The following is a 14,956-nucleotide window of genomic DNA, read 5'->3' on the forward strand; positions in this document are numbered from 1 at the left end:
TACTATTTTATTCAACAAAAAAACTTTTTGTGTAACACATAAAGCATGTTAAGGGCCACCAACTTACCTATTTTGAAGTATAGTTAAATCGTTAACGGATAAGATAACGGCCCATAAACGTAAGGAACATACATAGACATATGTTTACTTGCCTTAAAGGAAAGGCGTTCGCTTTATGAGCGAAGAGTTAAATTCATGAAAATCATAAAAAAAATTTGAATGTCAATGATGAATAAATTTTGAAAAGGGCCAAAAAAAGGGCTAGGGGCAATTTCAAATTTTTGTGGCCAAAAAAAAAGAATTTGGTAGCCAAATTTAGCCACCAAAGGGCTAAAACGGCAACACTGACTCCTTACCTTGCTTCAGCAACACTGGACTGATGCCGTCCACCCCAGGGGATTTGTACCGATCAAAGGAGTCCAAAGCCCAGCAGACCGATGGGTGTGTGATTAGACTTCTAACGAGCTTCCAGTCTGCAGGGGATGGCCTAGTTCGTTGGCATGGTACCTCCCTCGTGGTCGGAGTGGCATCCGGGAAGTGGGCCGAGAGCAGGGCAAGCGCCCTCTCTTTTTCGTTCCCTGAGTAGGTACCATTAGCTAGCCGGATTGCTAGTTTGGTGTCAGTATGATCCCTCGACAGGGCCTTATGTAGTCTAGCGGCTGCAGGAGTCGATGTGATATCCTTACAGAACTTCCTGAAGCTGCCCCGTTTGGCCTTCCTGATCTCTTTACTGTAATTAGTTAAACTGGCTGAATACTCCGGCCAAAGCGCTGTACGCTTTGCCCTATTAAAAAGTTTTCGTACCCGCTTTCTGAGCACCGATAGCTCCCGAAACCACCAGTTGGGCTGAGCCTTCCCTTTTGGTTTCGCCTCAGGGCAGCTGGAGTGAAAGGCATCCATTATGGCGCCATTCACTTCGTTAACGGTGTTCTCTAACCTCATATGATCGACGTGCCTCTTATTGGACTGTATTTCAGTCAAGTTTGACTTTAAATTTCCGCTGTGTCGCTCCCAGTCAGTTTTCCTGGGGTTTCTAATTGCTCGGTTTGTTCTCACCTCGTTTCCCAGCACAAATTGGATAATCCTGTGGTCCGATAGTGAGGGTTCCGACGAGACCCCCCATTGAGTGACCAGAGGACTAGCCAATCTGTTGCTAAGCGTGATGTCCAGTACCTCTTTCCTAGCCCTCGTGACAAATGTCAGTGTTTGGCCAACATTGTGGATGCTAAGTTCCTCGCTTAAAATGTACTCTAAGAGACACTCACCTCTGCGATTTGTGTCCATGCTGTCCCATTCAACATTGTGAACGTTCGCATCGCACCCCACTGTAAGGTGGATCCGTCTCCTCCTGCAGTACTCCACTAACCTCTGTACCTCTTGTGGTGCGGCATAGCTCCTGTCTCTCGGAAAGTAGGCCGCAGCGAACACCACCTTTAAGTTCCTATCGCAAATGGTCAGCGACGTCTGCACTGCGACTAGGTCCTGTGTTAAAAATTCTGTAATGCAGAAATAATCAATATTTTCCTTAAGAACTACACACGCTCTGGGCCTCTCACAGGAGAGGTCCCAAATTACCTTGTTTCTTTTATGGTTGAGGCCCCTCACCTGGCCTCTGTAGGTCAACGGCTCTTGGATCAGTAGAATGCCCGGGGCATCCGTGGCGAACCTGCAGGTGATGATCGCCGAAGCAGCCACCGCGTGATGCAGGTTGACCTGGGCTACTGCCAAGTGTCGGGAATTCATAGATGGAGCTCGTTTAGGTGGGAGAGCTGTAGTTCGCTCTCGTTCCGCTTGTCATGCTCTAGTCGCCTCAAGTCTACACCTGATAGCAGCTCCTGCGTTGACGGCACGTGTTCCGCTGAGGTAGTGGTAGCGGTAGGCCCGAGCGTGTTTGTAGGAGCTGGTGTTTCTGCGAGGAGTGGCTGCTCCGCCTGTAAGCCCGAGGTCGACTCGGCCGTCTGAGCAGCAGAGGAACTGGCGACCGCGCCGATTTGAGTCTCCTGCGACTCCGACTCCTTGCTGCCTGTCGCCGTTTGTCGCCACGGCCTCACCGTGACGAAGCTGAACCTATAGTTCAGGTTGAAGCCAGCCCTCTTTATGCTGACGTAAGACTCCTCATCAATGCCTAGGAATAGCCTGAGCCCGTTATCTTCAGTGGTGCTGGACACTAATTTCCACGCAGAAGTGTGGATACCCTCGTTCTGCGCTTTTAATAGCCCCAGCGCAAACTCGGCAGATTTGTCGGCGCTCCTTGGGAGGAACACCGTGATGTTATGCACTGGAGGGATATCGTCCCCTCTCTTCGTGCAAATCCCGGGTCCCTTCCAGCCCTCAAGTGCTGGTGCCTTCTCCGCCAGCCAGGTTGCTGTTTTCTCGTCCCTGCAATCTATGAGAAGCATACCGGACCTGAAGTACACCCCACAGAATTCCAGCGGGTGCGACCAACCTTTGAAGACCTCGTCCATGATGGCATCTTCGAGCCTGGTTAGGTCCTCTGGGCTCAAGGCAGCAGCAGGGTACTCGACACGGTAGCACCGCTACCCGGATGCCTTTGAGGGTCTCCGAGTAGCTGGCCTGGTGAGTGGCGCCCCCCTGCACCTGTCCTCGCCCGGCCGGCCCAGCCAGGCTCTTAGGCCCTGAATTCGGAGGAGGTGGCTGATCCCGCTGCCGTTTGGTGCTTGGTGTCTCAGGCGGAGTAATTTGATTGCTCCCTCTTTTGACTGCGTCCCCTTTGTTATGGCCTGGGGGTTCCCCGCTTCTCCGTTATTCGGCGGGCGCAGGTTTCTGCTGCTGTTGTTGCTATGGCCCGCTTCTCTGCTTTGCAGCAGGTACGGGTAAGTGTGCCTGATTGTTGGGCCCGCTCTTCCACCTATCGGCAGGTGCGGGTTTGCTGCCTTTACTGCTACGCTCTTTCTCGACCTCCATTCTGACGTAGGCCATGGCTCTGGCCTCAACTGGGGGGCTTGCCCTGCTCCAGGTACCGGATGTACCACTTGACCCCGGAGCCGCTCAAACCTTCGCTGTGTCGGTCGTCTAGAGCCCCTGGCTGACCTGGCAGAGGCATCGGCGGAGGTTTGGCCCTGCGGTTTTTCTTCCTCCTCTGCTTCTGCCATCCAGGCTCGTCAGATGCGGCGGAGGCGTTTCTGCTAAGGGACCTGTGTCTACCTTTCCCCTTCCAGTGAACGCTGTCAGAGCGGCTCCCGGCTTTTTGAGCGGTGACGACTCTTTGAACGCTCCCGGCTCTTTAGCCGGTGACGACTATTCGAGCGGCGCCGACTGCCTGAGCGGTGACTACCCTCGGTACGGTGGCTGCTTTCTGATCTCGCTGTTTCTGTGTGCCTGAAAAGAGAACTGCCGGACCGGTGTTGCGGCCGATCTAGTTCGGCAGATAAATCATACAGATCTAACACATCTTGATTTGCGCAAGTACCTTTTTTGCCCCGTGTCTTGCTACAGGACGCCTCTGCACTGGTGCCGGGATGTTCGTCATCTCTCGCATGCTCAATGAACAGCGATGCTTCCTCTGCTGTTAGTTTGTCCAAGAAGCTGCTCTTGCGCTTGACGCTCTTAGAGCCTTCTAGCGTGCTGCTGCTTAGCGTTACTGGTGTAGTAGTTCTTGCTATTGTTACAGCTGATGCTGTTGTACCCACCGCCGCTGGTGGCGCGGGTGTTGTAGTAGATGTTGTTGTTGCTATTGTTGTAGCTGTAGTTGCTGTTGTTGTTTTGCTATTTTGGGGGTTTTGTTGTTTTTGTTTGTTGTGATCATCTGTTTCGTACGACCGCCTGCTCGACGAGGCGAGCTCAGCAGTCTAAGGTTTTGTAGGGGATCTTCAAAGTCCGCCGCGCCAGCGGCCCTTGTCGCGGTAAGGCCACCGTTACTCCCCGATGCGGCCTGGTGTCGGAAAGGCGCCGTTATAATACAGCCGGTTTATACCCTCCTGGCTGCAAACCGTCCAATAGGCACGGTGTCGCTTAACACCCTGGATTAGGAGATGGCAGTTCTTGGTCACTGTTCTCCAGCGGCCTAAATCTGGAGGGAAGGTAGCGCGGAGGCTACCACATCCGCGTTATCTCAGACCAGAAGAGGGCCGGTTGGTGATTCAGCTAAGCCTCCGCATCAACGACAAGGTGCCTGCCCTCGCGAGGGTTCCGAGTTGAATACTTTCGGAGCTGGAGCGTCGGTGTCCATTCGAACGACATGGCCAAGCCAGCGGAGCCCCTGTATTTTAAATCGCTGCACTATGTCCATGCCGTTGTAGAGCTCATACCGCTCATCGTTCAACGGATGTTGTCATTGTGCATGCTTCTGCGCCATATACCAGCACGGGCATGATGAGTGACTTATAGAGTGTGGTTTTCGTACGTCGAGAGAGGACTTTACTCCTGAATTGTCTACTCAGTCCAAAGTAGCACTTGTTGGCAAGGGTGATTCTGCGTTAGATTTCCATGCTGACATTATTATCGGTGTTAATGCTGGTTCCCAAGTAAACGAAATTCTCTACTTTCTCGAAATTATAACTGTCAACCGTGACGTGGGTGGCAAGGCGCGAATGTGCTGACTGTTTGTTTGATGAAAGGAGATACTTCGTCTTGTCCTCGTTTACCACCATACCCATTTGCTTTGCTTCCTTATCCAACTTGGGAAATGCAGAACAGACTTGGGGTTTTTGGTACCGATGATTTCGATGTCATCGGCATAAGCCAGCAATTGCACGCTCTTGTAGTAAATTGTTCCTGAGCGGTTCAGTTCTGCAGCTCTTAATCTTCTCCAACATCAGATTAATGAAGTCACATGAAAGGGAGTCGCTCTGTCTGAAACCCCGTTTTGTGGCGAACGGCTCGGAGAGGTCTTTCCCAATTCTGACGGAGCTGGTGGTATTGCTCATTTTACACAACCGTATGAGTTTTGAGGGGATGCCAAATTCAGACATAGCGGCGTATAGGCAACTCCTTTTAGTGCTGTCGAAAGCTGCTTTAAAGTCGACAAATAGGTGGTGAGTGTCTATGCTTTTCTCGCGGATCTTTTCCAAGATTTGGCGTTTTGTGAATACCTGGTCTATGGTGGAGTTGCCAGACCTAAAGCCTCACTGATAAGGCCAAATCAGTTCATTGACGGTGGGCTTCAGTCTTTTAAACAATACGCTCGATAGACCTTGTAACCTATGCTTAGAAGGCTGATCCCGCGGTAGTTGGCGCGAATTCCTGTCGTCATGCGGTGATCTGACCATATTCTGCATAAGAGCTGATGCATGCACCTTATCAACTCCTCGCCACCGTACTTGAATAGCTCAGCTGGCCGGCTGCCAGCTCCAGCAGCTTTGTTTTTCAGCGCATTATTCCTATTCGTACCTCGTCATATTCAGGCGGTGGAACGTCGACTCCGTCATCATCGACTGCGGGCTGGGGTTCTTCTTCCCCACAACTTTCCGTGCTGCTACCATTCAGTAGGGTGGAAAGTGTTCCCTCCATAATTTAAGTACGTTCTGAACAGCGGTAACTAGGTCGCCATTGTTGTTCTTACAAGAGTACGCCCTGGTCTTGAAACCTTCCACAAGTCGCCTAACCCTCTGATAAAATTTTCGGGCGTTCTTCCTGTCGGGCAGCATTTCCAGCTCTTCGCATTCACGTATTTCGGCTACTCCCTTCTTATTGCGGCAAATACGTCTTGCTTTCCTCTTCAGATCCCTATAGCGTTCCCCATAGCGCGCGTTGCGCCCGATCGCAGCGTGGCCCTGCAGGCGGCATCTTTTTTCTCTGCAGCTTCCTGACCCTCATCGTGCCAGTTGTTTTTTCGGGCTCGCTGATATCCGATAACTTCGGCGGCGGTACTTAATGAGCGGTGGATGTGGTTCCACTGCTCGCATATGTTGGTTTGTTGAAGAGTGCTCTCTGAGAGCAGTTGTGAGAGTCGAGTAGCGAATGCATTGGCTGTCTGTTGTGATTGCAGCTTTTCGACCTTAAGCTTTCCTTGCTTATTTTGGCGCACATTTTTTGCTGCACAGAGTGCTGGTGCGTATCTTGGCTGCAACAAGATAGTGGTAGTGGTCCGAGTCGATGTTTGGGCCTCGGAGTACGTACGTATAAAACACTGGAAGCATGCCTTCACTCTATCACAACATGATCGATTTGGTTTCTCATTTTTCGATCCGGAGACAGCCACATAGCTTGATGAATATTTTTATGCTTGAACGTAGTACTGACGTTGCGTAGTGGAGACTGAATTTTCCGATAGTGGTTCCAAAAATCCCTTCCTTGCCCACCCTGGCATTGAAATCGCCAAGCACGATTTTGATATCTTGGCGGGGGCAGCGCTTGGAGCGCACGCATAGGAGAAATCCTTGGATGCCACATCCTTCCCTTCCCATCCTTTGATGCGGATTATGGCTAGGCGCTCGTCCACCGGGGTGAACGACAGTACTCGGCGTCGGATTCCTCTCCCAACACAAATCCAACACCGAATTTACGCTCCGTTACATGGCAGCTGTAGTAGACGTCGCAAGGTCCCAGATATTACTTGCCTTTCCCCGTCCAACGAGTTTCTTGGATGGCGGTGATGTCAGCTTTTGGTCTGACGAGGACATCAACCAGTCGGGCAGAGGCCCCACTAAAGGTCCGGACATTCCAGGTGCATGCCTTCTGTCCATTTAAGTTTGCCGTGATCGTCATCATAGAGGGGGTCTCATCCGAGGCTTTACTTCGCTTTTTCACTGGAAGGGGTTTTTACGTGGCGGATCCCAAACCTAGCGCACAACCCATTGCTGAACAGGGGTGGTTTCACAACCAAATACATGTTTATATGCTGGCGAACAGACGCTGCAGACTTCAGTGAGCCCTTAAACCGAATAATTCGGAGTGGCCCCACCGAAGCTCCCTCTCTTTCTGCCGTGACCCAAGGTTCCACTCGGATAACCGCATCTCGCTCAGAGTGCGCGAACGAGGACTCAAGAGTCGGGATTGAGTATAGCCGTGCAACTGTAACTGCATTCCCAGCGCAACGACTATACCCCATTGCACTTCATTGTGTATCTTATTTCAAATTAATAGTTTCGCAATAAAATATAAATAAATGGATAGTGTTGAGCTGTGCTTTAGTGGCGAGAGTGAAGATGAAAGTGCCAATTTAACGGAATTGGCAAAATTGAGAAGGAGGTTGAGAGATTCCGCTAATCCTCTGAAGCAGGAGGACCAAATGTATGCTTTCTTTTTTTTTTCTTCTTTTTCTAAGTTCAGCCTTTCTTTTTTAAGTCTGTAAGACTTCCTTGTAAAACTCTCAATATATTTTAGACTATCTTTCATTTCTTTCGAGTTTGCTTTCATAGTTTCAAAGTGTTTTGTTGATTTCCGCCGATTGACACAAACATGGTATCGTAAAAAGTTCACCACCACTTCCTCCAGTGGCGTAAGTGTATGGATATTATTTAGGCCCCCACCAGTTGCTCGAAATTCTCCTCTATTTTCAGATATAATAACGCTTTTATCAACTTGTAATGTTGTGTGTCCAGACCACCATTTATACTGTAAATATAGCAAAGGTATTTATGGCAAAGTCTAGATATCAACCTAGTCTAGATATCAACCTCGTTGTAGACATCATATCAAAGACATACAATTAGAATACTCTAGATGTCGCGCCGCCAGAAGAAGTTAAATATTGCGGCTAAAAATATGCACTACATACGCTACAGCGGAAATGGACGACACGCCACGAAATTAGTTCCTGCTACATGTATGTATGTTCATATGTATGTATATACTCAGCGTGAGCACAAAACAATTTCCTTGCATAGTCTTCTGTTCTCTTTTCACTGCAAGTTGAATTATTTTAATATCTATTGCAAAATTTTATACAGACAAGACTAAAAATTATAAAATAAAAAAAATAAAAACTTAGTATATCACCATTTATAAATGGACTAAAAATTAGAAAGTAATATTTCTCACTCCCATAGATTTGTTTTGATAACTTTTGATTTTCATTATAAACAATTTATGAGATTGAAAATGAAAAGCGCGGGGCGTATGTAATAGACCTGAATTGATATGAAGGGTAATATATGTATGTACTATGTGGATATATGAATAACGACCGCTTAAAATCGATCTCAAATTTGTACTTTCTCTGTAGAAATTTTAGGTCTATGTTATGTAGTTTGACTGTTGTCAATTAAATCTAATTCTTTGTATTGCATGCGCTCCTCGTTTTTCGTTTTCAATCTCATAAATTGTTTATAATGACTTTTGCTAAAATTTCAAAATCAAAAGTTATCAAAACAAATTCTATGGGACTGAGAAATATTAGTTTTTAATTTTTAGTCCATTTATAAAAGCGTGGTATATTAAAAAGTTTTTTTTATATTATTTATATTCTCTTTCGTTTTACTTCCTAAATCAGTCCAAACCTACATAAAAATATGCCACATTGTTTTATTTACCACAGCTCGTATCAGAATTTATTTTACCTTTAACCACGAACGCATTGGTGGTCCGACGCTGTTGAGTTTCACTGAAATGGCTTTCCATCTTGGTTTTGCCCGAGACTTTCCGCAAATTCCTATTGCCTATTGCCATATCCTGATTCTCCTGCATCAGCTCAACCAACCGCGCAAGTTGCCTTTTATTGCCAACAATTTTTGATCTTTAATTTATACACATACATACATGTATGCTAAAATTTTTTACAACTTCCAGTTCAATTAACTTACTTTTTATCCATTATAGTACCACTTTCTTGTATAAATTGTGTAAACGAAAACTCAAGCGACTCAGAAATTTTAATAGAAAGGTGAGCGATTAAAAACTATTCACAGTCGCTAATTGAGCGACTAATCGACACTCATAATAGCATCGAAAACCGATAATCGCTTAATAGTCGTTTATCTACTGTCAGTCGACCTTCGCAATAGGGGTGAAAGTTTGAATGAAGTAACCAATGAACATATTTTGATCTGTTTGAAGGAAGTCGATAGCTTCTGCGATAGGTTGCATTACTTTTTCATGTTCTTCCAATTACTCAATTTCGTCCTCATTGAAAGTATGCATGCATTTCTTCTACCCTTTATAATTAGTAGCACCAATGACATGTATTGATTGATTGACTTGTTTGCCTTTTTGGAATTTTTATTATTTTAAAGTTAGGTACAAATAACGTCACTCTGGATTAACGTTTTCCACTTGCACATGTATGTAAATTGCCTATATTCGCTCCGCTAGTTTCACCTATCACTGAATAGACAGTGGTAGTGCAATTCAGTGGTAGTGCAAAAATGCCCAACCCTGTATAATATATACGCCAATAATTAGAATAAAAAAAAAATGCTTCAGTTTTTTATTAATTATTTCCACTTCATTACTATTTGCGTGGTACCTTCATATTTTCAAAGTGATTGTTGAAATAAAATTAATATAACACGTAAATTAAAATAAACTAGTAACACCATCGATAGCAGCCAAAAATAAGTCCAAAGAATATTTTTATTAATAAGATATTAATTGTGTCCACTCAGAACACCGATCTACCCCACTGTGCGCCATCTGAAAAGGAACACACAAGTTATTCGGGGAAAAAGTCCTGAAATCAGCCTTGATGCACTGGCTATACAAGAATTTTAAGGGTAGCCAGTAAACATTTCAACACTTCTCAGAACCAATGCATAAAGCAACAGTAAATAAAAAAACGTATCCGTACAAATGTAGGACATATTGGACAAAACTAAATTTGCCTTAAATTTTATTTTATTACTAACCAATGCGTTTTCAATATATAAAAATAAAATAATATAAAATTCTGATTTTAAACTTTGAATTCTTTCAGTAACCCTGTATATTTTTCGGAATCTTTTTAAAAATCCAAATGTATAATTTCATTTTAGTGAAACAGAGCGCTACAAAAAGATTAAATGGCAAGATGTCCGCGTTGGTGACCTGGTGCATTTATCTAATAATGAGACCGTGCCGGCAGATATTCTGCTTCTGCGAACGAGTGACTCACACGGTGCCTGTTATATTGACACTTGTGATTTAGATGGTGAAACAAATCTAAAACGGAGAGAAGTGAATATATTTTCGAAGCAAAATAATTTCTTTGAGTGAATACATATATTAATTTGTTCACATTTAGGTTGTGCGAGGTTTTACAGATAAACAGAATATATTCACACCAAGTAAATTCGTGAGTCGTGTCGAGGCTGATGCACCCACTACAAAACTTTATAGATTCCATGGGGCCTTAATACATCCAACTGGGAATCGCATACCCATTGCCACAGAAAATTTGCTGCTGAGGGAAAGTCGCCTGAAAGTGTGTTTGGAAACAATATGTAAATTAACAAGACTGAACTATAATGAAAGTTAAATTTTTTTCAGAATACTGATTTTATTGAGGGCATCGTGGTGTATGCAGGCCACGAAACAAAATCAATGCTGAACAACAGTGGCCCTCGGTATAAACGCTCTCATGTCGAACAACAGATGAATATTGATGTGATATGGTAATTTATGCACAAGTCCTCTAAATATACACCTGATCCTTCTATTATACGGTTAGTCGGATAATTAGACAAAGGCAGGTTTTACATGCAAATCTGCAAACTCGTTGCACTAAAAACAATTTGTTTTGCCTTCGATGATGAGGTAAAAATGTAAATCTCAAATGTATTCACAGGATGTCGTAAGCACCGTAAAGTCTTGAAGTCGTTAAATTTTTCAAAGTAAAATAACGGTTGAAATGGTTTTAAGGATTCGTAGGGTATAATAACAGCTAAACATATATGAATTTTCTATCAGTTTAAAAACATTTTGGCGTAGTTAAAAAACCCTCTAAAACCATTTTAACTGTTATTTTACAAAAATTGTACGGTTTTAAGCAGGGACGTAAAATAACCATCATTTTTTAAATTATAACCAAAAAAAAAAAAAGTTGTAACCGTCGTAAAACAATTTTAACTATACTCACGTATTTGTGTTCGTACGTTCTACTGGATTTTACAATGATTTTTATTTTTCGAGTTTAATTAATAAAGACAAAAAATAATAATTAATATTTCAGTTTTATTTTTTCGATCAAATGAAATTATTAATGCTTGATTATTATTTTTTCGATCAGACATAATAATTATTTTACGATTTTTATTTTTTCTCATAGATAATAATTATTATTGAGTTTTATTTTTAATGATCATTCAAAATATTCAAAAGCTATACGAGCGTGATTTCCGACGTATCCTGTTCAGAGCCAGTGACATCCTAATAAAAGGAATAATTCCCAAACTTTTCAAGTCGAAATTGCGGTAGGTTCCCTACCGAAAAAATTATTAATTGATTAAAATAGCCAATTTCTAGTTAGCTTTTTTGCGGGATTTCGATAAATAACTAACTTTTAATTTGTTATGACAAAACTAACTTTAAGTTGGTTGTAAAGTCGTGCAGGAGTCATGTAGATGTTATCGGGAGTTTGTTTTCTTAACAAGTTTCAATTTAAATATCCTCATTCAAAAATTACTTTCAATACACTTTTTCTGTAGTTCGCAGATTCTTTTTCGTATTCAGGACAAATAAAATAAAAGTCGAAATTATATATTATCATTTTGATGTTATGTGTGATCGAATTCAAATATGAGACCACCCATGATAAAAAAATAGAAGGTAGGTTCACTTCAATATTTTTTGACGGATACTGGCATTTTTGAAGTTTCATAAATTCTACGTTTTAGAAGCAGCGTTGCCACATTGATATTAAAAAAAATTTAAAAATAATTGATGATATTTTGGGATGGGTGTTCCTATTATTTTTAATGGGTCTTAGTCTTTTCAGACGATCCTATATAGTATATAGTATTTGGAGTTTTAAAATGTGTACTAATTTTGATTAGAAGGTCGTGAGCTGGACCGATTTGAAAATACCTCCAAAAATGTTATTTTATGTAGTTATTTTAAAGAATTAAAAAAAAAAATCCCTTGGACGTTAAAACAGTTTAAGCTTAAAAAATCTGCATAAAATTATTTTAAAAAAATTTCAACGGGATGATAATAATGAGAATTTTCAACCTTTCAACTTTTTTCAAATACTGGTTTAAGAAAAACTTAAATAAAAGGACCAAACTATACCGATTTAGCCTTATGTGGAAAGGTATTTTCTCACCCTTTTTATTTCTTTACAAAAAACACATTCGTGTCCCAATTTTTATTTTTTTTTTGAATATCAACACATCTTAATTAAAGTTGGAATGACACTCGTCATACTTTGAATTATATTATGCAACGATTTAAAAAGAGTGATGAAATACCTTTCCAATGATACCTTACGAGTCTAAATCGGTGAAGTTTTGACTTAGTTATTTAAGTTTTTCTAAAACCAATCTCTGAAAAAAATTCATAAACAGCATCAATAATCTTATTAGGATTCTATTGAATTTTTTTTTAAGTTTAATGCAAGTTTTTTAAGTTAAAACTATTTTGTCATCCGAGGTGATTTTTTTTCAAAAAATTACTTAAAAAAACTATATTTATTCATAAAAAACACAAGGAGGTATATTCAAATCGGTCCAGCTCACGTAAATCTTAATATTTTTCCGACATATTTTGGTGCAAGTTTTAAAATATAATAGATTTTATATTTCCAATGGAAAAACAGTAGTGGGGTGATGCAATCTAATGTACATACGTATACAAGTATACTTACATACATACGATTCAGTTTCTCCAAAACCTCTGAAATTGAGGAAATACATATATTGCTTTGAACAAACAAATTGCACTTCGGCAAGATTTTATTCTTTCACGTCACAAGCTTCTAACCACTTATTTCTTATAAACGAGAAAATTTGAAAAATTTCACACCGGAATCCCTGCACAAATTTATAAGATTCCTACAGCTTTCAATTCATTTTTTATATTATTAAAATGACTGATTTTTTCGTTTTAAAATCTTTTGTTTGAAATTTTTTCAAATGCAGTTGAAAAATTATTTTTTTTATAGCTGGTAGTTTGATTTTGATAGAGATGCCATAATGCCCGGAAAAGTCAAATGGCTAGCATGGCGACCAAAATCATTAAGTGAAACTACCTTCTTTTTTGTATCATGAGACCACCTTTAAAAGAACATGTTAACAAATAAGCAAATATGTAACGTTAAATAAAAAAGTAAATTAATAAAAAAAATTAAGAATCTATTTTTTTTTTATTGATAGTTTATGTTCAAAAGTTGTTATCTACAAGTTAGCATCTAATGCAGAAGAAACCAGTTCTCACTATTTTGCGAACATCGCCCTTCAACAGTTAGTTACGGCCAAAGGAAATAGTTAATAAATAGTTAGCTACAAACTAGTCCCATTTCCTGCAAGGTTGCGTCTGTATAGCCTTTCCAATTTTATAAATAATCATTATTTTCAAATGAAAAAACAAAACTAAAAAATAATGATTATCTCTGAGCGAAAAAATAAGTCATAAAATAATCATTATTTGTGATCGGAAAAATAAAAATCAAATAACAATTATTTCCGTTGAGCGAAAGAATAAAACCCAATAATAATTATTAATTTTAAGCGAAAAAATAAAAATCGTAAAATAATGATTAAATGCTGATTTAAATTATTTTACTCATAATGATTACCGTCCCTGATTTTAAGACATTACAACGCTTACGACATCTTGTGAATACCCTACTTGCGAGACAAAATCCTAATCGTTTTTCCTAGTGATACATTTATTTACCAATTTTGATTTTATAAAAAAAAAAAATAGAATAAAAAGGTAAACCGCTTCTTATGCTGGATTATGGATTAAATGTCAAAAATTGTAATGACAAAGCTTAGCACTAAAAGATATTCGTATCATTACTTAAAAAAAATTGTCATTAAGTTAATTTCCACATGGCATTTTTTAAATGACACCATTTTTTTGTCATTTTGTAATGCCTAGTGGAAATTCGGCTTCTTCGGCACTTTAACTCAAAAATAGGCTCAACACTAGACCGTTCGTTATTTAATTTTTTTTTAAATATACAGTTTGCCGGGCGGAAAAATATGTCTTTTGGTCTAAAAATAAGATGTGCAAAATTTTATTCGAATACGATAGCTCTAAGTACTTGCGCGTTGCATTTGAAAATTTAGAAAACCATTCAGGGAAAAAAGTTTTTAACAAAATAGTTTAAAGTCATGAATTTTAGTCATTTGCTATGTAAAATAACTCACAAAATCTGAATATTAGGTAAAAAATAACAAGTAGAATAGGTTTTAAGAGTTTGCGAAATTATCGTTTTTTTTCAAATTGAGAAAACAGCATTTACCATTTTTTCCAAAAATATCCGATTCTGATTATTAGTCTGTTCCAATTGCAGTCCGGTTTACAGGATTTAGTTTTAGTCAGAACTTACAGGAAGTCGTTCCTATTGGCATAAAACCTGTAAGTGGGAACACTTTTGAGAGAGTAATTGAGCAACTGTTCCTAGTCAGAAGTTACAGGATTTAGTCCGGAGTTTTTTTTTCCTGTAAGTTCATGAAAAGTGTCAAACGATCAGCTGATTTGCATGTGCAATCAAAAACAAAGAACCCTATATTTGTAAAAATATGGAAGTACAAAACGAAATATTTGAATATGTATAGATTTTAATAATTAGTTAGTGATATTTCAGCCAAATCAGTGTTGTACAAATGACATGTAGGCAAACCGACTAACGTTTTTACAGGAAATAGTGCTTTTTGCGTTCCCGTGCACTTCTGCATCTGTTCTCTTTTTACTCTAACTTGAGAGAGTAAAATTGTAGTTTGACAGTTCTACAGGTTTTAGTCCGAAGTTCAAAGGAACAGACTATATGTATCACTTCTTCTTCTTCTTTTTTGGCGCTGTAACCGCCTAAGCGATTTTGGCCGAGTTCAGCAAAGCACGCCAGTCGTGTCTCCTCTGTGCCAACTGACGCCAATTGGAAACGCCAAGTGAAGCCAAGTCCTTCTCCACCTACATC

General features: G+C 40.6%; 1 protein-coding gene across 3 annotated transcripts in view; it reads left to right on the plus strand.

Annotated features, from left to right (window-relative positions):
• Positions 1–9,869: 9,869 nt before the first annotated feature.
• LOC118735089 (probable phospholipid-transporting ATPase VD) overlaps positions 9,870–14,956 on the plus strand; it is a gene marked incomplete at its 5' end in the record, with an annotated part of 309,599 nt that continues 304,512 nt past the window's right edge. For all 3 annotated transcript variants that reach the window (XM_036464700.1, XM_036464702.1, XM_036464701.1), the window contains 3 exon segments: positions 9,870–10,050; positions 10,118–10,297; positions 10,363–10,487. In XM_036464700.1, coding sequence (XP_036320593.1) covers positions 9,870–10,050; positions 10,118–10,297; positions 10,363–10,487 — 486 coding nt within the window.

The sequence above is a fragment of the Rhagoletis pomonella genome, unplaced genomic scaffold, assembly GCF_013731165.1.
Source record: "Rhagoletis pomonella isolate Grant_MI unplaced genomic scaffold, Rhpom_1.0 Rhpom_scaffold_00003, whole genome shotgun sequence".
Taxonomy (NCBI): domain Eukaryota; kingdom Metazoa; phylum Arthropoda; class Insecta; order Diptera; family Tephritidae; genus Rhagoletis; species Rhagoletis pomonella.